The sequence below is a fragment of the Strigops habroptila genome, chromosome 2, assembly GCF_004027225.2.
Source record: "Strigops habroptila isolate Jane chromosome 2, bStrHab1.2.pri, whole genome shotgun sequence".
NCBI classification, from domain to species: Eukaryota; Metazoa; Chordata; class Aves; order Psittaciformes; family Psittacidae; genus Strigops; species Strigops habroptila.
This window is the reverse complement of record NC_044278.2, coordinates 32,725,687-32,750,450: the sequence shown is the minus strand read 5'-3', so window position 1 is coordinate 32,750,450 and position 24,764 is coordinate 32,725,687. Positions and strand designations below refer to the sequence as shown.

The window sequence follows — 24,764 nt, the reverse complement described above, 5'->3', positions numbered from 1 at the left end:
CTTGATTTATTTATACAGAGGTGTTCTCATTCAGAGTAAACCAGTTTAATCCAGAGTAAATTAAGCAGGAACAAGTCCCTGTCAAATAGAGCCCCAAGAACAGACTTGGTGTCCCATGTCTTTTGAAAGTAATTAAATGTCTCCATAGATTCTTTTTAAATGGAGCTTTGCAAAGACAAGACTGAGTACTGCTATTATCCTGGCTTTAAAACACATTGTCCTCTATCTGTTGCCTAACCTGCCAGATTAAATGGTCATAGGCTAACTGCCTAGAACAATCAGCTTGAGTCTGATATTCAGTATGATAAACAAACACGAGCTTTATTAACCTGTAGACATGTGATAGGTGTGAAGGTCACGTCGCAGATTGCAATAGCCTCCTTACCATTGGGTTACACACCAAAGGTTGCAGACTCCTTCCTTCCCACTGCAGCATCTCAGCCACAGAATAAGACCCTTTATCCCTTGCTCCAAGTCCTGTGGCACCTGCAATTAGATCCACAAAAGGATTCAGGCACTGAAATCTGCTGCTGGGATCATCAAAGCTCCTAATCCCACGGGCAACTGAAAACCAGACAGGCAGCAATTCTTGGCAGCACAGATTCCCTGAAAACTGTTGCTTTGGAGCGTGCCCAGGCAGCCTCCAGCCTTTGCCACGCAGGGCAGGCTGGCCCAAGCATTGCAGCCCCCTGAGCGTGATGCGTCGGTGGAGGGTTCATCCTCCTTTGCCGGAGGGATGCAGACCCACCGGCGCTCCTAGAGAAGAGGAGGAAGGAACGCACTTGCTGGCGCTTCCCTCCCCTTTATTTAATAGCTCATTATCACACCTCAACAACTGTGCGCAGCGCTCCCCTCCTGCCCGAGGAGCTTTGCCCACTGCCAGACCTCGGGGCTGCCGCCGCTACACCGAACCGGGAGCTCACACGGTGCCGGGGCGAGAAAAGGGGTCAAGGAACCGCCCTTTACGGGGGTCGGAAGAAGCGCTGCCGGGCGCTGGGGAGCCAAGGGAGGGCGCTACAGCACCCGGGTACCGGCGGCGGGGCCGCTCCCCGCTCAGCTCCGGGCAGCGACGGGGGGGGCGGGCCCGACCCAGGAAGTGACGCCGCCCAGCACACCCCCCCCGGGCATACCTGACTCACCTGGGCGGGTGGCGGCGGTGCCGGTCGGTCGGTCGGTCTGTCTATCTATCGATCGGTGGCCGAGGAGCAGCAGCAGCAGCATGGCGAGGGAGAATATCTCCCCGTGGGCCATGGGACTGCTGAAGACCTTCGAGGAGAGCGAATTCGGCAGCTGGGAGAAGATCGGCTCGGGGGGGTTCGGGCAGGTGTACAAAGTGCGGCACCTCCACTGGAAGACCTGGCTCGCCATCAAGTGTTCGCCCAGCCTTCATGTGGATGAGAAGTAAGGGGCGATGGGGACAACGGGGGGAGTAGGGGGAAGAAGATTCCAGGTATTGAGGAGCCCTTGGTTGCCCCGTGGCTCCCCGGCTGCGCAAATGCGCAGCCGGGGAGCCACGGGGCAACCAAGGGCTCCTGCTTCCACAACCCTCCCTTGTGTTTTTATCACACAAGGCACACAAACTTAGGTAATCATGCTTCTGAGGCCAAACAAGGTGGCCATGCTGCCTGTGCGACACCTTCTTTTGGAGCACCGAGCCAGGTCGTATAGCCCAGAGTTATAGATCTTGGGAGCGGGCTTGGGAAAGGGACGAACTGACCTGACCCAGCCCCAGGAGCTGCAGCATGTCCCGCAGCTCTGTTTACCAACAGCAGCAATGGGGATGAAGGTCTGACTAAATGCAGGAAAGACCTGCGCAATTAAGTATTCCCTAGGCAAACGTGGCCTTTGCCACACTTAAGCAAAGCCTGGACCAACACCTTTGGTTCTGTCGTACATAATGGGGCTGGCCTCGCTCAAAGAACAAGCGACGTTGCTTACCCACTTGCAGCAGCTTGGAAGGAGCCGCCACACAGCTGCAGTCTAGGGCTTGCCTGTTCCCTCGCAGCCATTTGGAAAGCATTTTGCCCTGCCCTGGTCATGCGTGTATTGGCTTGTGCTGAAGCGTTACGCCTGCTGCAGCTCCAAAGGTCACCAAAGGCAGCCCTCAACGGGAAGCGCAGGAGGAGTGAAACTGCTGGATGGGATCTGGGGGTTTCTCCAGCCTCCTGTATCTCACTCCAGGGAGCTCCCTACCTTGGGAAAAGCCAGCCCTCTACCTTGCATTTGCATTAGTTGTGACTGCTATGTGGTAGATGGCTGGGGTGGTTAGCAGCGGGGCAGGCAGCAGGCTCAGTGTGGGGGATGCTGGGGTGTGGACATGCTGTCTTTCAGGAGCGGGTGCTGAAAAGAGGTGGGCTGGGAAATTTGTTCTCCAGCTTCAGTTCAGGGCCAGTGCTTCTCCTTGCATCTGCCCAGGATGAGTCCTCACTGGGTATTCCAGTGTGGAGCTGTATTGCACTGCAGGGAAAGACAGTGGGAACCCTATCCAGCTCACCTGCTCTCCATGACTGGTTGTGGCCCATGGCAGAGAATGGTCAGCTATGCTGTGCTTGCACAGCCTGTGTGTGTGATGGGGGCATATCGAGTGCAGACTGCCCTTCCTAGGAGAGGAAGGCTGTCAGATGCATCTTTAGAAACATCCCTCTGTTTTGAAGGGCAGCAGTGATTTCCCAGCTGGTCAGCGTCTGTGCAGAGGGAGATGAGTTTTGGCCAAGTGGCATTCCTGAGCTTTTCCAGCTCCACCTTGATCTTTGAATCTTTTCCAACTCATGAGCTGATCCTGCAGTTCATTTTCTGAGATGTGGGTTGGTTCAGACACAAAAGGTTTCCCTTGTTGCGGTTCCCGCAGGAGGAAGGAGATGAGTTGGCCTAAGGTTGAAAACATTTGTAAGCCCATCTTCTACATGATCAGTAGGGTAGTGGGGCATCTTGCCCATCATCTGAATTGGTGACTATGCTGTAGGCATAGCTTATATAATATAGTAAATGAGACAAAAATGTCCCTTTTTAGGGACAGAAGGTGAAGAGGGAGAATTTAATATATGCATAGGGTAACCGTGCTGTCTGTGAATAAAACAGAAAAGACCTCAGAGTTGCAGAGGGTGTTCTACTGGGTTACCCTGCAAGCCCTCCTACCATTAAAACTTCAAAGTACGTTTCAGACTTGATGCTTATTGAGGCCTAATTGGAATAGTACTGTAGCTGACTAATTTTGCAGTTTAAAATAAAAACACCTCTTAAAAATAAGCTGGAACGTTTTTTATACTTTTCATTTGCAAAATACATCTAGAAATTTACTCAAATGTTAATTTTCAGTCTGAGCCAAAAGATGCTGTCGCCTGTTTTAATATGAACAATGAATCTTGAGAGTTACTACCAAATCTTTATATTACTATATTCGATGTGCGGTAGAGAACCAGTGGCTATGAGGTTTGCAAGTATTGGAGAGACCATACAACATGCAGTGGAGTAAACAAAAATGCCTTGCGAATTTGGGAACTTCAGGGCCATGGTGTTCCTGCAACTCCTGGTTAATTTTAACAAACCAGTCCTTGAAACACTGATTTTATTTGTTTTACTGCAGAATTTGTGCTTCAAATGCTTAAGGGGAGCACTGATTAGAAATTGGAGGGTCCCTGGCTTTTGGAAAGACTGCTGCTGCAAAATAAAGCAAAGCTGAATTTGTATATGCTTTTCCTTCGGTTCTTAGGCTGTTCTACCAAACCCCTTTCAGCAGCTGGTAACACTGGCCCCAAAGAGACTTCTCACTTGAAACTTTTCTAAGAAACTTGTGTCATTCAGGTGGTGGGGGACACAGACAACATGAAACACAACCTCTTTATTTGCAGGTTGAAACAAGCCTGTGTAGTTAGTTAATCCAGGAGATTAACTTGGCTAGCCATTTCTTGGAACCCTGTGAAGCAGCAGAGTTAGAAGAATTACCAGTGGTGTCAGAAACATTAACTGAAAAACACAGAGGCATATTTATTTATTTATTTGGTACCACATTAAAACCCTGTTTGTAGTGGCTCGGTGGGGGTAGTACTCTGTAGTCTCTCTTCTGCAGACAGTAAGAGATTTGGAGTAATTCACTTGGCAATTATCACACCATAGAGCCAAGTGGCCTCCAGCAGAAGGAAAACTGAATATACAGTCAGAAGTGTTTTTATCTTTAAGCCCAAGCCGTCTCAGGGGATCGAGCCAAATTCCATTCCTAACACCTTATTTGCTCCCACTTTCCATCTCCCGAGATCACGTTTCCCGCATGCGACTCAAGATGCTCTCAAGATTGGGAGCTTCAGTGTAAGCCTGGAGAAAAGAGTGAGTCACTCAGAAAGGTGGAGGAGCCTCTCCACCAGGATTTGCACTGGGGAGCGCAGAGTCCCTTCTCTTTACCCCTGCTGGCCAGAATGGAAGCGTGATGTGGAGAAAATGGGTGGCGAGCCCGGAAAGAACAACCTGGAAGCCTTTGTGGGTTTCTTACAGCTGAACGTAAACGTGCAGACTGTAATGAGTATGAACCATGTAACAGTTCCCAGAGAGGACTCCTCACTGGAGGCATTAGCCAGTGGGGGTGATGACAGGGTATGGAGGTGGAAAGGTCTGCCCTCTTGATTGGGAATGATTTGTTCATTTTATTTAATGAGTAAAGCCCTACATGTACCTCCCTCTGCAGGACCTGCCCTTAGGAGTGCAGCAGAACCTAGAAATTTATGAGGTTTTGAAATGCCTTGCTGTTAGCAGCTGCTGCATTTATTTAGGTGGCGAAGGTGAACGAATGCCTGTTCTGGTGGTCTCTGGGTGTGTAGGTAGAACTTAATACCCGCCTCATGCTCCTTAACGAGTAGGGATGTGTTAACCTATAATACTCTTGTGCCAGGGTTATGCAGCAGAGATCTGTTAGCAGCACTGAGATCTGTGTTAAACTGAAAGAAGGAACTTTATGACTTCTGTACTTCCCTCCCCCCCAACATATTCTGCCCTGACCATGCAGTGGTTTTTTTATTTTCTTCTCTTACTTTCTTCTCTGAGGATCAGCAGTGTGAAGGTCATTAAAGATGTACCCTGCAGAGCAGAGGTCACCGTATGCTCTTAAACATCTGCCATGATGCAGAGAAAAAGAATCCCTGTAAAAATTCGGAGATGTTGTTGTTTTGTGGATCCCATCTTCACCACAGGCATAGTTTGTAAAGAGGTAACCTGCATTCCCCACTGGAGAGCACTTTGGATGGGCTGGCTGCTCAGCATCTGGAAGTTGTTCACGCAAGCGGCCCCATTATAGGGTTTCAGGCTTTTTGAGTTTCTCTGAAGCAACTTGAACTGCTCTGTCTCAAACGTCATTAGGATAATGTGGTGGTAGTGATGAGGGAATATAAAACTGCAAGGACCGCCTTGTGAGTTTAAAGTTGTATTTTTATGGCAGTATTATCTTTAGGGTATAAAGATTGCATACACACAAATGCAGATACAGTCATAATTCTTGCTGTTCTTGCGGCAGGGTTTGTGGTACGAGGGTTGGGCCCTGGGGATTGAGGCAGTGGGCAGGAATAAGTCTGTTGTCTCCAAGAGAATCCAAAGAATGCAGCCCTATCCATTTGGGGTGTGACTTTGAGTGGAAGCAGACAGATGTTTCGGGGATGTCAGAAGTCCCCCATTCATGTAAATAGTTCTGATGGGTTTGGAAATGGCTGATCTGTCATTGAGGACTTTGCTGACAGAGATGCTGTTTGGCACCAACGCAGTACTAGATCTCTTGATGTGTGTGCCTCTGTCTTCTAACACTATTATAGGGGAAGTGTATGCACCCCATGATTTACATGAATTCGGCTGTCCTGTGTGCAAGGTTTTTTTAATTCTTATTACCATAATGTTAGGATATAGTACTGGAGGGGGAGGAGAATGGAGCCAAGGTAGTTAAAGAAGATAATTCTGACTCTTTAATTGTGTAGGTGTTAAATAAGAAACACTGTTATAACAGAGGCTAGTCCAATGCCTCTTGACTGAGAAACCTCATTAGGAGCTTTTCTTTTCCTCCACTTTGGAGGGAAGTGTTTCTTGGTGATACTGCAGAATAATGTCTAAGCCCTAGGAGTAGCCGAGCAGCATAACCCCGCCCATCCCACGCTTTGATCTGTTAAATGCGAACTTGAAGAATACCTACAGCATCCTTTGTTGCAGCATTCGCACTTGTGTATTGCCTTGAGAACGCCTAAAACTGTGCTGAGTGCCAGTAGCACCTTGCTAAGGGAAAAGGGAAGGGAAAGACCTTTTATCTTTGCCTGATGAAGGAGACTTTGGCTTAACGAGCTGTTTGTGTTAACAGGATTAATGCAAGTGCACTCCAGCACTTGGCTAATGACCTAGTTGTATTTTGGCTCTCTATTTCTTTTGTCTTTTTTTCCTTTTCTATTTCCTAAAAGTGATAGGGGCCCGTATTAAAGAACTGCCATGTCTCCCTGGCTATACCAGCTTATTCAGTTTTAAATGCTCTGGGTTTGGGAAAGATTGTTGTATGGGGGTTTATTTAAACAGGCAAACTAGATAAAGAGTACTTGGCTATTAGTCAGTTAGTTCACTCATCTGCCTGCATCTGATCCAAGCAGAAAGGGAGCTTGTTTTGTTTTGTTTAAACTGGATATTCTCTCTTCATGGGGAAAAAGCCCCATTTGAAGCAGCTGAGATCTGTGATTTTGGTGATGCTCTCTGAGGCTGTGGTTAGCCCAGGAACCCCATCCCTGCGAGTCTAGTGGTTCTTGTGAGGCTTTAGCTGTTGCTGGGTTCTTGCCTTGCCTTGGAGGGCTCAGACAGCTATTTTACATCCCTGACTCCAGAGCTCAGCCCGCCGAAGCCTGGTGAATTATGCTGGCTATGCATGTGGCCTGGGGGCAAGGAGTTGGTTGTGTTATTCACAGGCGCTCCCTTCCAGCGTGCCAAAGAGCAAACTGGGTACTTGTCTACAAAGGCAATTATTTCACAAGAAAGTTGCTGTAGGGAGCAGCAGGAGCCAACATGGTTAATAGACAGAGAAGATTTCCCTTATCTTTTTTTTTTTTTTTTTTTTAGATCCCTGTATGTCCCTCTTAAACCATTTTGCATCCAGATCTTGCCTCTGAAATAGGTCTGCTGCTTCTTGCTAGGCTAGGCTCGCCCCTAGCGTGAGATGTTAACTGCTCTGGGTTACTGCAGGCTGCTACAGCTGGTGAGGAACAGGCATCAGGTTGGGAACCGTGTTGCCAACCTTGTCTAAGCGAACATCAACTCTGTGCTTCCCAAGCAGGCAAAGCAGAGGGGAAGGGGATGGGGTTGTGGGAGTCTCCTAATGTGGAGTGTGAGGGCTAAATGAAGCTCCCAAAATCTCACGTGGGAGCACTGAGAGTCTCTTGCAGGCTGTGTTTCAGCACAGGCCTTCTGGGTCATCCAGGCATCGCGGAGTAGGGGACAACGACATGGAATGGGGACCAGATGACGTGGGAAGGGGAAACTTCACTGTGGTAAGGTTGGACTTGGTGTTTCTCTTTTTAGAAATGGAGATTGCTTCTAGCTGGCCTTGGGTTTAAAATAAATAAATAAACAAAATACCGAGCAGATAGACCTGCCATAGCGGAGGCTCCCACCATGGTAACTGGCACCGCTTATTAGTGGCACAAGACATGAATTGTGACTAGGTCAGAATCGGTCCCCAGGTGTTTTCCAGCTCTTGGGGGCTGGCAAAGAGAGCAGGTGACAGAGGCTTCTGCCTTGCAGAGGGTGTGAGCATCTTTCTTCTGACCAGTCGTTGCAGCTGCTGTGAATGTGCTCACTCTGAGCTTTATATTTAAACCCTGATGTCTTCCAGGAGACATTTTCATCTCAAAACACCTGTGTGGGGTAGGGGTGGTCGAAGCAATGTTTTGTTTTGTTTTATTTTGTTTTAAAGCAGGACTCTCTATCAGGCAGTTAAAACTTTGTTCTATTACTTCAGGTACTGTTCTCCATTCAATACTGTACTCACTTTGGGTACATTACAAGAGCTGTCGTGTAATAAGAGAGGATCTGTTCAGGAAATATTACCTATCTGACCTCCCTGTGTCCTCTTCTGTGAATCAGTGGGTGGCAGCAACAGTGATGCAGCAGTACTCGTGGCCCAAAGCTGCTCTGGGTGCTACCCATTGTTGCTAATAATGTAGTTTTTGACAGATTGAAGGTTCTCTCACCCATCATGTGTGGCTCTTCTTTGTGGGCACAGTCAGCCTGGTGAGAGGCCCCTTGTTTCCTCTTTCCAACCTAATGCTCAGTTGGTCCTCGCAGGCTGTTGCAGCCTGAAGGCTATGTGTGAGGTGCAGAAGGAGTGCATGGCAATTTAGGGTCTTGAGCTGGAAGGCTGCAGCTTGGACCGATTAACGCTTAGCACTCTGTAAGGTCAGGCTAAAATGACACATAAACAATCCAGAGTGCTCCTGACATGTGCTGGTGCTGGGCCTGTTACATCACTGAAAAATGCATGTGAGGAGTTTTCGGCATCCACTGGAGCTGAGTGAGCATAGTATTGGAGCTGCCAAATCTGGGGTTTGAGGACAAGGAGGCGCTTGCTGTGTCCCCCTAGCTAGAACAGGCAGCTTGCTCACTTAAATGGTGGGTTCCAGGGATCGCCTTCCCAAATCCTGGGTCTGCGTGCTGGCAGCCTGCACCTGAAGCAGTGCTGTCCGTGCCCTCTCCTGGTTAGCGCAGTCTTATGACTCACAAAAAGTTAATGACTTTAGCCCAGGGAGTTACAGCAGTGGTAAATTTGGGCACTATGTGTATTGTCCTCATTCTTAACAGTGCAGCATAAACATCTAAGTGGGGAGATGGGCTTTACGCTAGGGATGTTGGCACTGTTGGAAGTGTACAACTTGCCTGTGGTTCAGCAGCTGTTAGCTGTCTACCATTAGAGGCATAAACCAAAGTTAGTAAATGCTGAAATATGCCTGGAGTACAGGCTGGTGAGATGTACGTGGTTCAGCCAAGTGATGGTCATGAAACGTGGTGTTCGGTTTCTTAATGTTTTGTGTGTGGTTGGGGTGGGGGGAGAACCAGCTACTCCATCCTTCACCATCTGTTCCCTTCTACCCAGGGAGCGCATGGAGTTATTGGAAGAAGCAAGGAAGATGGAAATGGCAAAGTTTCGCTACATCCTTCCTGTTTATGGCATCTGTAAAGAGCCAGTTGGCTTGGTCATGGAATACATGGAAACGGGGTCCCTGGAAAAGCTCCTGGCTTCCGAACCTCTGCCCTGGGAATTGCGCTTCCGCATCATCCACGAGACAGCTGTGGGGATGAACTTCCTGCACTGCATGTCCCCTCCGCTGCTCCATCTGGACCTCAAGCCTGCAAACATCCTGCTTGATGCCCACTACCATGTCAAGGTACACATTGGGCGCTCTGTGCCAGGGACCCACCTTTGGATATTTTTGCATGGCTTCTGCCAAACTGAAAGGCCTGAGAGAAACCAGCAGCATTCCTTTTGAGTTAGAGAAATGCCCACCAACCCAGCCCCTCCAATCCCCAAACCTGTCTGTCTGATGTGTGCACCATTTCGGTACATAAATAGAGGTAAAGTTGAGCTTGTGAGAAGTCTCCTGAAATTTTAGGAGGGTGCTAGCATAGTGAACTCTGGTTTTGAGGTCTGTTGGGTCCTGCTATAAATTTCCTTGCAGTAAGGTCATGAGACAGATGAGAACAGGGAGAGAAAATCTACATCATCTCTGCCACTTCACAGCTGCCAGTGGGGGTAACCTTGTTCAGTCTAGGTCCTTCCGGCTTTGTACACTCCACTAAATACACAAATCTCATTTAAGCTGGAGTCTGGAGAAGCCTTCCCAGAGGCAACTCATTCTCTTTCATTTGCTCAGAGCATATACAGTAAAGAAGTATCTCTGTCCTGGCTGTTTATGCAGGCCAGAGGTCACTTAAAGACATTTTTGTGGCTGTATCAGCATGAAATCGTTTTCGTTATCCGTTTCCAGCATAAGCTAGTAAACTTATTTGCCTTCTCTGTTGGAGGTTCTGTTTAGACAGCTGGTCTAAGGAGGTTGCTTTCTGATCCTTCCTTTTGGAGAGACAAGAGATTGAAATAAATCTTCTTGTTTCCCTCCCCTCTCCCCCTCCTTCCCCCCCCCAGATTAGTGGCCAAACTCTTAACCTGAGAACTGCATCATTAATCATGCTGGCTGGCTGATACAACTCAGTAGTCATAGTACGAGTAGTCATAGATTGCCAGTGCCACCATTCATCTGTTCCGTTTTCTTGTCCCCCTCAAACTGGCCAAATGGCTTTGGTCTTGCTGCACCATGCTGAAAAATGAAGTTTTTGTTAAATGAAAACATCTAATGTCATGAGAAGGTTGCAGCCGTAAGAGGTGTCTGCCTCTAATGAGATTGCACCTGTGACAAGTCTCAGCTTTTTTACTATGCCTTAGTGGTGTACTTAGAAGGATTTTCTTTGAGGTAGGAAGCATCTACAAGTGGTCCATGGTATTATGACCAGAACATCAGGATCTGAACTGTTGGAAGGATATTCTCACACATTAGTGCTGAGGCGCCTTTGCTAAGTATTTATTTACTTAAAGTTTGTGCTTGCTTGCATAACTTCTTAAATTCCTAATTTTTGACTCATCCATGAGCCAAGATATGAAGGCTGTATTTTTCTCACTGTTTCAGGAGGTTGAAATGCTGTCTGATATTCTGCCTGCTGTATAGCCTATATCTGGGTGGTGATGTAATACAAGGGGGCAAGTGCAATGTACAAAAAATATGTTTCTAGTGAGGTCATTGCTGACTGTTAAACTGTTGCTACTTGCTCTGTGTATCAAACACATGAAGGTCTTTGGACCTTCTCTCCATTAAGTTCAGAAAAGAATAGTCTAATGCAAACCTTTTTCCAGCTAGCAGTCTTTTACATCTGCAGGTACCTTGGAAACCCCTCCAAGCAGCAAAGCAGACATAGGAACCTGCATGCAAAATAAGAGATGTACATATCCTGTGAGGTGCCTTCACTTTAAAAATGTGGCCCCAAACCTTCTTTTTGTGTGATGTGAAACTTGTAATTAAATTTCGGACCCTGCAGCTTGATTTAATGTGCATTTTCTTGCTGGAAGGCTAATGGAGCTGATGATTGAAGTGTTTTTACTTTTTAAATGTTAGTGTTAATTTAGTAGGTGACTGTCCCTGATAGAATCCTAAGGTGAGTGAAGAGATGCTGTACACTGCAAAAGAAGAGTTTGGAGGTAGGGAGGACTTCATAAACTGTTTGCCCTTAAGCCAGGAAACAGTCAGTCTTCCAGTGGAGCACATTAGAAATGCTTCTGTGCTATATTGCTAGTTAAATGGAAACACACCCTTCTTCTTTTAACGAGCACAATGCTTACTGTAAAATCCCCAAGTGAGGATGATGACTAACGCAGTAGTGCTGTACAGAACTTATCATCAAGTGGGTGCCTCCATATCATAAAGCCGTCTCCTGTGTGTATTACATAAGTGTGTGCTGAATTTTGTTCTTGGGAGGATAATTAAGAGGATGGGATTAGCCTAAGCACTGAGCAGGGACAGATATTAACTTTTTCAAAGGTATGTTGGAGGATTCTTTGGTGATTGTAAATGTACGTATATAATATGTACAACGCAAGGTAAGGCTTTGCTGGTTTTTTGGAGGATGGATCCATGCACGCCTCCTCCCCTGTGAGTACTGGTAGAACTCGGTCCTGGCAGCTCCAGCCTCAGCTGGGAGCTCCCTTCCCTGCCATGTCTTACTCCATCTTGGTTGCCTTAAGCAGTGTGGTTTCCTTGGGAGGGTTATTCCATACCCTGGCAGGCTTTGCTAGCAGGGATCAGTCCGCTGCCCTTTTTTTTTTTTCTTAATATCAACCTCTTAATTTTATTCGTACCACCAAGGTCTTCCTTGCCCCTTTCTCCAGTTTTTCAGTATTTATGGGCTAACACCTAGTTTTTGCTTAACTGGACCATGTTTTAAGAGCTTGTTCTTCAGCTCTTCTGCCCTCTGTACGCATTCTGGATGTCTCCCCTGAGCTGCCTGTGATGTGGCAATCGCTTGCAGGGAGCTGGCGCTGGGGAAGCAGTGCCACATTCCAGCACTGCCCTCGTGGGCTGTTAGTTTGCTTGCTCCCTGCTCCGACGTGATCTCTCTTCAGGGCCCTCAGTAAGAAAATACAGCACCACTACCCGCCATGCAGTAATCTCATACCCTAACTCGTTGCCAGCTACCATGCCTGCATGCTCTCTCTGTTGCTGCTTCCCAGGTTTCTTATCTTCAGTGTCTTATGGTTAAGAGTGTAACTTTTTGTTCAAGTACTTAAAATTAAGTCAACCTGCAACTTAAGACTTTTGGGCAAAAGTGTTATTTTTAAGTTCTTGTTTCGCTTACTATCCAGACTGTTCGCTGCATCTCCTCATCTTGTCATACATATATGTGTGTGTGTATATATATATACACATATATGCAAACACACACACATGCACATGGCTATATGTGTAGGTGCATGCACACACAGAGGCAAATCCCACCAGTTATTTTTAATATCCCAGATTTTAAGAACTTGGGAGTGGAATGAGCTGGTCTCAGCTGTGCCCTGCTTTAAGCTCACTGTAGTTGCTTTTATTTCTGTACCCCCAGCACTCCAATTTAAACCAGTGTGAAGTTTGCTGCTATGTTGTGTTGTGCTGTGCTGATGGTCTTACTTAACTTGGATATGTTGCCTCTATGGTCTTTGCCTTTATTTGCTTCAGCTGAAGAAGGAGCTGCAAAGTTTCTGAGTGTGGAGTTAGAAGAAGTGTAGTCAAACAGCAAATTTGTTTATCAGAAAGCTGCTTAGTGTAGGTTGTTAACTGTAGGTCAGAGTAATACCCAGAGGCCAGGCTGGTGAGGAGCGGTTGTCTCTCCTTGTTAGACTAGCTAATGTAGTTAACACAGCCACTTTACCAGCTGCAAATGCTCTCCTGTTATTAGAAATGAGAAGAGGCTTTTTTATTTTGTGTGTCCCTTCTGCCTCTTTCCCACCCCTTCTGATCAAGGTTTCTGTGTGGGGCTGTTGTTACATGGCTCTTTAATCTTAACCAACAAAGCTGGTTTTCACCTTGATCAGTTCTCTAATTGATCTAATTGTGGTGGCACAGGGGAGAGAACGAGACCATCCCTGTTATGGCAACGCAGATTTATAGTGGGTTAAAATGGATGTTTGACCATGGCTTTGGCTCCTACTACTTCTGAAGAGAGCAGTACCAGTGTCACACCTGAAACAGGTTTTGAGGAGTTAAGGTTTTGGGGCAGGTTGGGAAAGATGGAAATATAGTCTGTTTCAGAATGACTTCTTTTAGTAGCTAACTGAAGTGTGTTCATAAACAGTGAAGTAAAGACGTCTGTTTGAAGTACAGGTGATGGTTCTGTGTACGCTTGGAATTAGTATTTTTTCCTCATTTTCAGTAGTCCAGATCTGTGACCCATGTAAGTCTCTTAAAAATTTCTGCCATTTCTTAAAGAACAAAATTGAAACAACCAGCCTGCCTCACCTACCCCCAGAAAAACACACAAACAGGGCCAACCTGCTGCAAACACCCAAAACCCTGTAGACAAATGTGTAGACAAATGTAGACAATATCCAAGAGCGCAGAGACTTTGCACAGAGATAAATACTGGATATGCCAGCCAGCAGTGCTTAAAAATTAATCTGGTGGCTTTGTTACCTATTTGATGAAGAAGACCTTTTGGTGAACTCTGTCCCCGAGTCCACTGCAGTGGGTTCTTGAGTCTTATTTGCAGCATGAGACGCTAAGTGCACGCTTCAAGGTGGCCCATCAGGAGTCAGCAGTGAAAGCGCTTTCAAGCACTGATTTTGTTCCTAGATCCCTACAGTGTTTGGGAATAGCTGACTCTAGTAACCATTATAGCTACATGAGCATATCTACTAGATTTCAAAAGAAAAAAAAAAATCATCTCCAAAAACTTGTCAAACTCAAAGCATCTAAAACTTTGCACGTGAGTGTTTTTTACAAACTAGAATGCAAGCATCCGCAAATGTCGGAAGCAGAGAATGACCTGTGTGCACAGTATGCTCAATTTAAAACAAACACAACTGAAAAAGGAAAGAAAAAAGTATAATCTTAAGATCTTGGAATCTCTCAGTAAAGTAAGTAAGTGTTGCTGGGAAGTGGGCAGGGAAGCACGTACAGCTCCCCTCCCCAGCCGCTGCTCACGTGTTTGTTCTCATGCAGACCTGTAAAGAGCAGAGACCGAGCGAGCTGTCTGAACATGAACAATCCCACTGTCTGCGTGGGCTTTGGCCAATGTTTTTTTCTCTTCTTCCTACCTCTTCACCGCAGGTTTTGCATGAAGCAGTCTGTCGCCTCCGTGTCTCCTCTTAACCCTACTGATACTAGGTATGCTTTTGAAGCATGATGGGATCCACCTGAAATAACTGATGTGAGGAGTGAGATTACGGGTCCTGTTGGATCGTGGGGCAGGGCACATCCTGGGGTGGGCTGCAAGGGCTAGCGGGGATGTGGAGGGTGAAGTGGGGAGGGGTGCTGCACTTTCACTATCTATCTTCACCAGCAAGGGTGCCTCGTGTTGCAGAACTAGGTACCTGGCAAGCAATTTAAAGGCAAAATAGGTAAGTTAAAGGGCTGTGTCTTCCACCCACTGCACAGTTCCCACTGCTGTTTAAAGAAATTGCATGACTAAATATAACATGCAGTGTGGAAAATTTACCCTACAGGATCTAATAAAAGCCACAAAAGCTGTCTGCAGAATCTTACTGTTTTGTGGCAGCCTGGAAGAGAAAAATTCTTCAATTTCCAGTGCTTTCTGCAGAATTTGATATTGAAGCTCTGTTCTACAGATGAATTTGCTAGTAATTGGTATAAAACCTAGTTCTTCACAGTAGGTAGGGGCAGGTTCACAAGGTAAAGCTCTTGCTAGCCTCGTGGAAGGGGGAGGTACACTACATACGGTAGTTGTTTCTTGGTCTGTAGGCTGAGACTGAGACCTGTTCTATTTAGTGTGCTTAGCTGCTTGTCTTAGCCCCTAGCCTTAGATTCACACAACATAGCTGGTAGCTCTTAATGCAGGAGTGTCACTGTGCTGTCCGTATTTCATCTTTATTTCTTAACTTACACAGTAGGAAACCCGGTGTTGTTTAGACAAAGAGGAAGGTGTATTACTTTAATTATGCCATATGGATTTCTTGAGGTGTATACAAGCCTCTGCTTCACGTTAATCAAAGGATAGCAGTGCTCCACCAAGTCGGATCTGTTCAGACTTGCAGCAGCCGGTTCATTTATTAACCTGACACCACGGGCTTGTGTGATGTTGGGGTTGTGCTTTTGTTCTTCAGTGGAGCACTAAGTGCCCCAAACTCATGCAGCACTTCGTGGGGCGGTCAATTCAGCTCTCCCAGGGTGAGCTGGCTTGCGAACCTGGGTTTTTTGACTACTTACTGCTATCCTGGACTCCAGTGCTTGGTTTGGTGAGGAGGCCAGCAACCCTGCCCTGAGAATGTAGCCCTACAAGCATGAGAAACTATTCCTCCAAACGGCTTTCCTTTTTTCCCTTCTTTTTTTCCCCTTTTTTCTTTTCAAGTCATTCCCACTTTACAGATTGGGCAACAGGTTGTGTGCAAGGGTACAGGACTTCTACAGCCTCTGGAAATGCCTCTGTTGAGCTCTCTGCCCCTGGGAGAAGTTCTTCCTGAAGCCGTGTGGGTTGCTTTGTTTGTTTCATGGCAAAGGGAGATTCCTAGCATTTGAAGGCCAATGGCTGTGTGGCCTGCCTGTGCTCCAGGAGGCCAAACCTGGCAGCAGTTTTCTCCCTTTCCAGTAATGGATGCATGTTACGACTGGCTTTGTGGTATATTTAGACAGAAACTTCTGAAAGGGTAAAGTTGGAGCCTATTAAAAAAAAAACCAACCCAACAGTTTTTTTTTTAATTATGCTGCTTGTTTTGAGGGTGAACAGTCTCAAAGGAGAAGCTGTGAAGATCAAAAGGGAAATGAATAAATGAAAAACCTGAGTATTTATTAGATAAAATAATGTATAAGTCGGGGGGGGGAGGAGGAATCTAATCTAACATGTACACAGAAATCAGTGGGATGAGTGGTTCAAGAAGACTACTTCTCTTGAAATTTCCACTTAGCATAATAGACATTTTTGTCCAGTGGGAAATAAGGAAGACAAAGGCAATTCTTTGCCTGTCTGTTTGCTTGATGATTGGTATGCTTTTGAGAGCAAATGAATGCATATTTGTTTGACACTTCAAATTAAAGTGGAGGTGTGTCCTTTTTATAAACTTGCTGTCACTTGTTTTGTTCATTTCAGCTGTGTTCACTGCGTCACTGCGCCAACTTGCTGTATCTCCTAGTTGCCAAAAAGGAAAATGCCGTGTGTGGATTTTTGATGTGTGTGTTTTGGGGTTTTTCACACTTGGTGCCTCTGGCGTTGGGCTAGTCCGTGTTGGCATGGTCAGTGTAACAGTGGTATCTGAAAGAGCAATTCTCTCGCACTCATTGGAGAGCTCATGGTCTGAAAACAGGTGCTCAGAACACTTACACATAGTGTGCAACGTGAGGTTACATACGGAAAGGGGGTGGCAGCACCAATAATTACATTAGTTTGCACTAGCTAAATTTGACTAGTTTTAAATTACAATGCATTGTCTTGACTGTTTGTTGTGTTTGCTATGTAACATGCTGCTGCTTGCAAAAAACTGCTTGCTGCTTAGCCATAAAGAAAAGCCTACCATAGCGTAATGCTTCCAGAGATGTTCAAGAATGCTTCCAGAATGCTCAAGGCTAGACTGGACAAGGCTTTGAGCAACCTGGTCTAGTGGAAGGTGTCCCTGCCCATGGCAGGGGGTTGGAACCAGATGATCTTTAAGATCCCTTCCAACCCAAACCATTCTGTGATTCTATGTTCTCTTGGCTTAGAACTTCTGAATGGCAGCTTGCAATATTTTGTTAGGTGATCCTGTTACACCTATCTCTCTTTACAGAAAATTGTTAATGCTTCCGAAGTCCAATGGTGGCATGCACTTCTCATCCCTTCTTCCTCCATTTTTTTCAGATTTCTGACTTTGGGCTTGCAAAGTGCAATGGCTTGTCCCATTCCCATGACATCAGCATGGACGGCTTGTGTGGCACAATCGCGTACCTTCCTCCAGAGCGCATCAAGGAGAAAAACAGGTGTTTTGACACCAAACATGATGTGTACAGGTCAGTTAACTGTGAAAACACTTAAAGCCACTTTAAGTAATACTGTAAAATGAGCCCTTTTTTTCTGGTTATAAAACCTAATTAATCATGAAACCCCTAAATGTAGTTTGAGCCTTACCTTGCAAAGGGTTACATTTGCTTGGCTTTTTGCAAAGTCTTAAAGAGGGTAGAGGCCTTTTAACAAATTGCAGCTGATCCTGGGTCTTAAGCATTATTATTCCAAGTAACACTTATTTATTAACAACTGGCATGGGAGGCATCCTGCCCACCTTTAATTTCCCCATCAAAAGGTACATCTTGACCTACTTTTTGAGTCTGTGACAAAATTCTTAGTTATCTTCAGGGGATTTCATCACTTGGTCTTTGGTTCTTCTTTCATGGTAATGTTATTAGGAAAAAGAAATCATAGCAGTAGATTAAAAGATATGTCATATTCTAAATGGAATGTATTTCTTTAAAGTAGTCTTGCAGGATAGAAGTATTAAATAAAATCCACAGCAACGCTTTGCTGCTGTCTGATTTTGTCAGTGTTGGTGTGGAATAGTTGGTAAATGTTACCAAGAGCAGCCTGGCAGCCTCCGGCAAGTCTCTGTGTTTGCTGCCTCAGGTTCCTCCCTGCAAAAAGTAGACTTTCAAATCATAGTTCTTGGTTGCATCTTGTTGTGTGCACTCATCAGCTGAATTAGATACAGAAAAAAAGGACAAGAAAAGAGAACTTAAGAAAATAAATTATGCTTCTGTGAGCTTTTTAGCTTTTTGGCTTTTTTTTGTTGTTGTTGTTGGAGGATTATTTTTTTAAAGCTTTTCTAGAAATAATTTTTTTTTTCTTTTGTATTTTTTTTGGTAGCTTTTCCATTGTGGTTTGGGGAGTTCTTACTCAGAAGAAGCCTTTTGCAGGTGAGTTTGATATATTGTGGGTTGTGTTTGAATTTTTTTCCTTTCTCCCATTGATAAGCACACTTCCTGTCCCACAAGCCCCAGATTATATGCATGTCCTCCAAATTCCTACAGTCTTGTGTGGTCGCCACTTTTAAGCTCTCAAATTCTGGTCACAAGTATAAGTCCTCCTTTGTCCTACATTGTGAAAGCAGAACCCACATTGCTGCAGAGGCCCTAGTCTGCTTCTTTCTGCTTCTGCTGGAGTTTGCTGTGCGGATCCAGAAGAGTGTGTGGCCTCTGCAGACTTCTGATGTGTTTGTGGCCAACGAGGAACAGCGCAGAGCAAAGCCAACTGGCAGGCACCATGCTGTTTTCAGAAACAGCCTCTCTGCAGAGAGGTTCTGTAGTTTATTTGTAGATTGCAGGTACAGATTTGTTCTTAAAAAAAAAAAAATAAATAAAAAAGCTGTCTGTGAGAATGAGCCTTGTTCCACCCTGCAGTAAATGCACTGATCAACAGGCAGCTATTTATTCTTTATGACTTTTCCTGTGTGCATGACTAGCCTGTGTATAGCACACGTGTTTGAACATGTCCCAGTCTACTATTAATTTTTTACCCTAGTGAGACATCCCATTCAGCCCCATGGTTGACTTCAGAGTCAAGAGCCACGTTACTGCACTGCTTGATTTGTGTTCGTTCTTCACCTTTATGAAAAGTTCAGGTGCCTGGTCTAAACAAAAACTGTGGTTTAGTTTTCTTAAAGCACATAGGGAAATCCAAAGAGAGGCAGCAAAGAACTACTGGATTTTTTTCTTCTTTGGTTGTGTTTTTTATAGGTGGAAAAAGAAGGATCATTCACTGACAACTGTGTTTAACTAATACACGGGAAGTAGGCGTTAACACATTGATAAATATATTATCAATGTGGGAGAGTAAGACCAACTTCTTTTTCCCTGTTGATAAAAGAAAGCAGTCTAAATCTAGAAAAAATGATGAAGACAAAGTCTCAGCCTAATACACTGTTAATGCTGTTAGACAAAAGAGAAATCATACCTTTTGCTGGGAGATCTTACTTTGTGTGCTTTTGCTTTACAGAGGAAAACAACATTTTACATATTATGGTAAAAGTAGTTAAAGGCCACCGCCCAGAGCTACCTGCTGTTTCCAAATCCAGACCTCATTCATGTAATAACTTGATCAAACTGATGCAAAAATGTTGGCAAGATGATCCTGGTGAACGGCCAACATTTAAAGGTAAGATTTCCTTGTGACTTGGCTGCCCATTTATTCTTCTATGAGTCATGTTATTACTCAGGACTCTTAATCCATGGGGTAAATGCGAATCTCTGTGACAGAATAAATAGAGCACATTGTATGGTAGAGACAATGATACAGGCCACTTATTCATTTGTGGAGGAAAGGATTATGTGGGGACAAGTCTGACCATGATGGGGTTATGTAAACTCATGAGGAGTAAGACCTGTACTGAACCAGTTGATCCATTTAGCCAGAAATTGTGTTAATTTCTGATTGTGTGTATCAGAGCATATGACAAACTGGAGCTGGTGTGGTTTTCACCATACAAAGCCTTCAGAGACCCTGGCTCTTGAAATTTACCCTTGCATGCTGAGAAACTGAATTGTTTTCTTGTGACAAAACTATTTGTACCTTCATTTTTCTGCCAACAAAAGGCAACTCTGGTGAAAGGCTTGAACTTGCCCAAAGCACCTGCTATGAATTCAGATGTGCAGAAGGATGTAGCTATCTCCAGATAGCTTCATGTAGCATTAATGGGAGAGATTTGCTTCCTCTCTCTCATCCTGCCCAAATAAGATACAGGGACTGAAGGGAGGATGTATTCCATCTTTTTAAATACGTGTTTCCAAGCCTGCTGGCAGTAGACTGGCTCCCATTTCACAGTCCTACAGTGTAGCCACCATGTAACATCAGTCTGGTCTGAATGTGAAGATGAATTGTTCAGTCAGCCCTTTGCTTAGGTACACACTTGTATGTACTGGTGAGCTACTGGATGGAATAGCCAAAATTGGAGTTAGAGCTGTTAAGTTCTAACAATAAAGAAAGGCAGCAGGGCATCTCAGAGAAGTTTCCTTTGTAAAACCAAACCAACCACCCTTCTCTTGCTTTCTTCAAAGAAATCACTTCAGAAACAGAAGCCCTTTGTGAAAAACCAGAAGATGAAACAAAAGACATGATAACTCAGGACCTGGACACCAAGAATTCCCCAGAGCAGCAGCCTGAGGTATTTTCTCTTTCTGCCTCTTGTTCACGTGCACAAGGTTTTGCTGCAAGGAGCAGGCTCCTCTGTGACCTGTAACTTCCCAAGCAACCTTCTCTTTGCTGCCTTTGAGCACTTTCCTGCATGGTAGAAGTGGTCCTTCTTGGTGAAAGACTGGAATGCAAAAGTGACAGCAGGTGCTTGGACCAGCTCAGGAAAACCTCAGCGCAGGACTGAGGGAGAGCAGGACAGTTAGGAACTAAAGGCTGGAACTATGTGTGACTGATCTTAAAAAACACTGTAGACAGAAGAGACGTATGGCTCTAGTGGCTGTATGAGTACTGATGAAAGCTGCCGTCCTACATCTGAAAATTTTTAATTACCTTACTCAGAGGTTTCATTTAATATGACCGTGCTTAAAGGCTGCCTGCAAACTACATTTCTTCCTGTAGGGCCTCATGCTAAGTGTTCTTTACTGACCTTTCTAAAATGCTTGTTTGCTTCTCTTGAAGGGGATTTCTGCATTATCCAAGACAAAACAGGAGCCTGCTTTACCATCAGTTAAGGATTACAGTCTGTCAGAGTTGTTGTCCCAGCTGGATTCGGGGATTTCACAGACTATGGAAGGCCCTGAGGATCTCAGCTGCAGCTGTTCAGAGTCCAAACTTGCCTCCAGTGACAAGCGGCTTTCAGGAGTTTCATCTGTAGATTCAGCTTTTTCATCCAGAGGCTCCCTTTCCCTTTCCTTTGAAAGGGAGAGTTCAGGTAATGGTCAGGTTTTTCTTCATAGTTGTTTGGACTGGGGCATGGGAGTCAATGTATTGGAGAGTAGTCATAATAAAGAATAGCATTCTAGAAATCACTATTAGTCTTGCTTTCTCTTGCTGTCAGCACTGCAGATTTGTTTACTGGAGGTAGTTATTTAACAAAAAGGAATGAGGTGGTTCCCAAACATCATCTAATGAGAAATAATAAATCTCATTTAGTTTTGAAAAGAAGTGACCTGAGTTCCCATCAAAGCAATTACAAAATCAGTCATGTAAAGGTTGGTTGGAAGGGAGGTCACCTAGTCCAGCGTCCCGCTGGAAGCAGGACTAAAGCCAATGCCCAGTCAGGTCAGCTGAATTTGTGGCGCTTTTTCAGTTACATATATAAGCTCAAGTCTGAGCACTTTTTTGAGAAGTCCGAAGCCACGTTCTTAGCAGCCCCCATCAACATTGTAATAAAGACCCCCACTGATGCACACAGGCCCCTCCCTTCTCAGTCCAGTGCTGCAAAAAACAGTTATCTATTTTCCAGTTAGGCAAACACTGATTAGTGCAGGGAGATCAACCACAGCATCCTTCGTTCTTCATCTTACAAGAAACAGAATAAGAGTAAGCGGGGCTCTAAATCTGACCTGAAATTGTTTTGGAACTACTGTGGGAGGGGGCTTGCTTTGCAGTCAAGTCATTTCTGAAGCCACCAGGTATGTTAGCTATAGGGAAATAAGATTTGATGGCTATCAGAATTGTGATGGTGTCGTCTTCATGGAATGGTTTGGGTTGGAAAGCAACCCAAAGGTCACCTTTAAAGGTCATCTAGTCCAACCTACCTGCAATGAGCAGGGACATCTTCAGCTAGATCAGGTTGCTCAGAGCCCTGTCAACCTGATATTGAATGTTTCCAGGGATAGGGCATCTACCACCTCTCCAGTGTCTCACCATCCTCATTGTAAAAGGTTTTTTCTCTATATTTATCTAGATATTGGTACTACAGACATCCAGAAGAGGAAGCTAACAGAGGCCATTTTATCTGGAGATACCAGTAAGCTGATGAAGATCCTCCAGCCTCAAGATGTTGATATTGTTTTAGATGGGAACTCCAGTCTTTTGCACTTGGCTGTTGAAGCTGGTCAAGAAGAATGTGTCAAATGGCTCCTCCTGTACAATGCTAATCCTAACCTTACCAACAAGAAGGGATCCACCCCTCTTCACATAGCCATTGAGAAGAAAGTTAAAAGCATTGTGGAGCTGATTATGGCTAGGAAAATCAATGTTAATGCCAAAGATGAGGATCAGTGGACTGCTCTTCACTTTGCTGCCCAAAACGGGGATGATTTCAGCACCAAAATGCTGCTTGATAAGAACGCATCCTTAAATGAGGTAGATTTTGAAGGCAGAGCCCCCATCCATATAGCCTGTCAGTATGGCCAAGAGAATATTGTGCGGATCCTGCTGCGAAGAGGTGTTAATGTGAACATCAAAGGAAAGGATGACTGGGTGCCGCTGCACTATGCTGCCTGGCAAGGTCATCTCCCCATCGTAAAGCTTCTGGCCAAACAGCGGGATGCAAACGTGAATGTGCAGACTGTGGATGGAAGGACGTCGCTACACTTAGCTGCTCAACGAGGACACTACCGTGTCGCTCGCCTTCTTATAGACCTGGAGTCAGATGTCAACATACAGAACGTGCTCTTGCAGACTGCTCTCCACATAGCTGCTGAAACCGGCCACACAAGCACATCAAGGCTGCTCCTTAAACATGGTGCAGACATTGAGGCAATGACAGCGGAAGGATACACTGCACTTCACTTGGCATCTCGCAGTGGCCATTTATCAACGACAAAGCTGCTGGTAGATGAAAGGGCCAGTGTTCTAGCCAGAGGCCCTTTAAATAGGACAGCATTACATCTTGCTGCAGAAAATGGGCACTCTGAAGTAGTAGAGGAACTTGTCAGTTCAGAAAACATCAATGTTTCTGACAGTGAAGGGTTGACAGCTCTTCACCTGGCTGCACGAGGAGGGCACACAAAAACAGTTGAGGTTCTTCTGAAGCATGGGTCATGCACTGACATGCAAAGACCCACATGTCAGACCCTGCTACAGCTTGCTCAGCAGAGCAGTAATAGTTCGGTTACTGTGTTGTTAAGTGAGACTTAAACAAAAGGGACAGAACTTGCTACCTTTCTACCTGGTGCAAGAAGGCTGCTGGAGCTTGCCTCAAGGGCCTTCTCCAACTGGGAGCTGACCTGCTCATCAGCATGTCAGCTGGTGGACTGAGGTGCAACCAGCAGAAGCTACTTGTGTTTGAGTGTGCAAGTGAGAGCACACACGGACTAAAGGCTGGATGTAAGGCTAAGAGCCAGAGTCTGCCATGCTGTGGTCTGTATCAGTCATTCTGCGTGTGCCTGCCTGTCTGTATATTGACATTCCTCTCCCAAGGATGTTGTGAGAGAAGGATGCAAATTGTGGGTTTCCCTATGCTTTTTGGTTTTTTATGTGCCAAACTAATTTAAGAACTAACATTCTGCTTTTTTATTTTCCTCAAAAAAAACCCCAAAAACCAAACCCAAAATAGGATGATGTAGATTACTGGTTTATTGCAGTGATCCATATTTTGGGCCGAAAGCCTCCAGAGTAAAATAGACACAACACAAATCCACTTGAAATTAATGCTAGAGATGAGGAAAGGGCTACTTAAGATATAGTTAACCATGTTTGTGTCAGAAGGTACTCTGTCTCCATTAAACATTGATTGTAGATTTCCATGTACTCAAAATCGATGAGGCAGACATACTAACAAGGCAGGATCCCCAAAATACATAAGCAGAAGTAAAAGCTTAACACTGATAATTTCATATACCACCTGTATATGAAGCACCACCCTGTATGTATTTTATTTTAAGATCAGTAAGCTGAACTAAGTGCTTAGTGGTTTGTCTTAAATGAAAAGTCAAAAGCTAAAATTCATACCGGACTGTAACTGGATGGTGTATTCTAACACCATAATACCAATTTGCATGTTTGGAGGGGCTGATGACTAGACTGATATACTGTGTATATAGTATTTCTACCTATTGTATGCTTTTTTTCTACTGGAGAAAATAGATTGCTTAGAGTGGGTATGTTTTAATACACCTTTTAATTTCACTCTTTTCAAAGTTCAAATGTGATCTGTTATTAATAAAAGACTGTGTTCCATAGCTGTCTATATTGTGTAGTTGTTAAAGCAACTGAAAACCTATTGCCCAGCAGCAGCACGCAACTGTAATGTGTTTAATGATGTTGAATCCCAAACTGTTGACATGGAAGGCTGTCCTCAGTTTCACATTCCCCTTAGCTTGAATGAATTTGAAGGTGTTATTTACAGAATAAATCTAGAGACTAAAACCCCACTTTACCTATGCTGTAGCTGTTCAGGAAGTTTGGTTTTCTTCCCCACCTTGAAGACAAGTCAGATGCTTTTGCATCTTCCATGTTGACTGGTGTGCTGCTGCCTAATCAATGTCTCACCTCTCCTTAGTGGTGTATTCCTACTGTGTGCCACAGAACAAGCAGCAGTGTGGTGCTTTGCTCCTACCTCCCTGACAGGAAAGCTGCTCCAGAGCTTTATTGCACAGAGGTGATATTCCTGTCACCTGATGGCAGTGATA

At 45.0% G+C, this 24,764-nt stretch overlaps 1 protein-coding gene across 2 annotated transcripts; it reads left to right on the top strand.

Annotated features, from left to right (window-relative positions):
• The first annotated feature begins 1,129 nt into the window (after positions 1–1,129).
• RIPK4 (receptor interacting serine/threonine kinase 4) lies at positions 1,130–24,314 on the top strand. 2 transcript variants are annotated; one of them, XM_030476067.1, is made up of 8 exons: positions 1,130–1,401; positions 9,092–9,383; positions 17,086–17,234; positions 18,082–18,131; positions 19,210–19,368; positions 20,268–20,374; positions 20,863–21,115; positions 22,094–24,314. In XM_030476067.1, exons 1-8 carry the CDS (start codon positions 1,220–1,222, stop codon positions 23,269–23,271), a joined length of 2,370 nt encoding a protein of 789 aa, XP_030331927.1. In that variant the 5' UTR covers positions 1,130–1,219; the 3' UTR covers positions 23,272–24,314. The 2 variants fall into 2 exon arrangements, with proteins under 2 accessions (XP_030331927.1, XP_030331928.1); XM_030476068.1 differs by lacking the exon at positions 1,130–1,401 and adding an exon at positions 7,339–7,490.
• Positions 24,315–24,764: the final 450 nt, after the last annotated feature.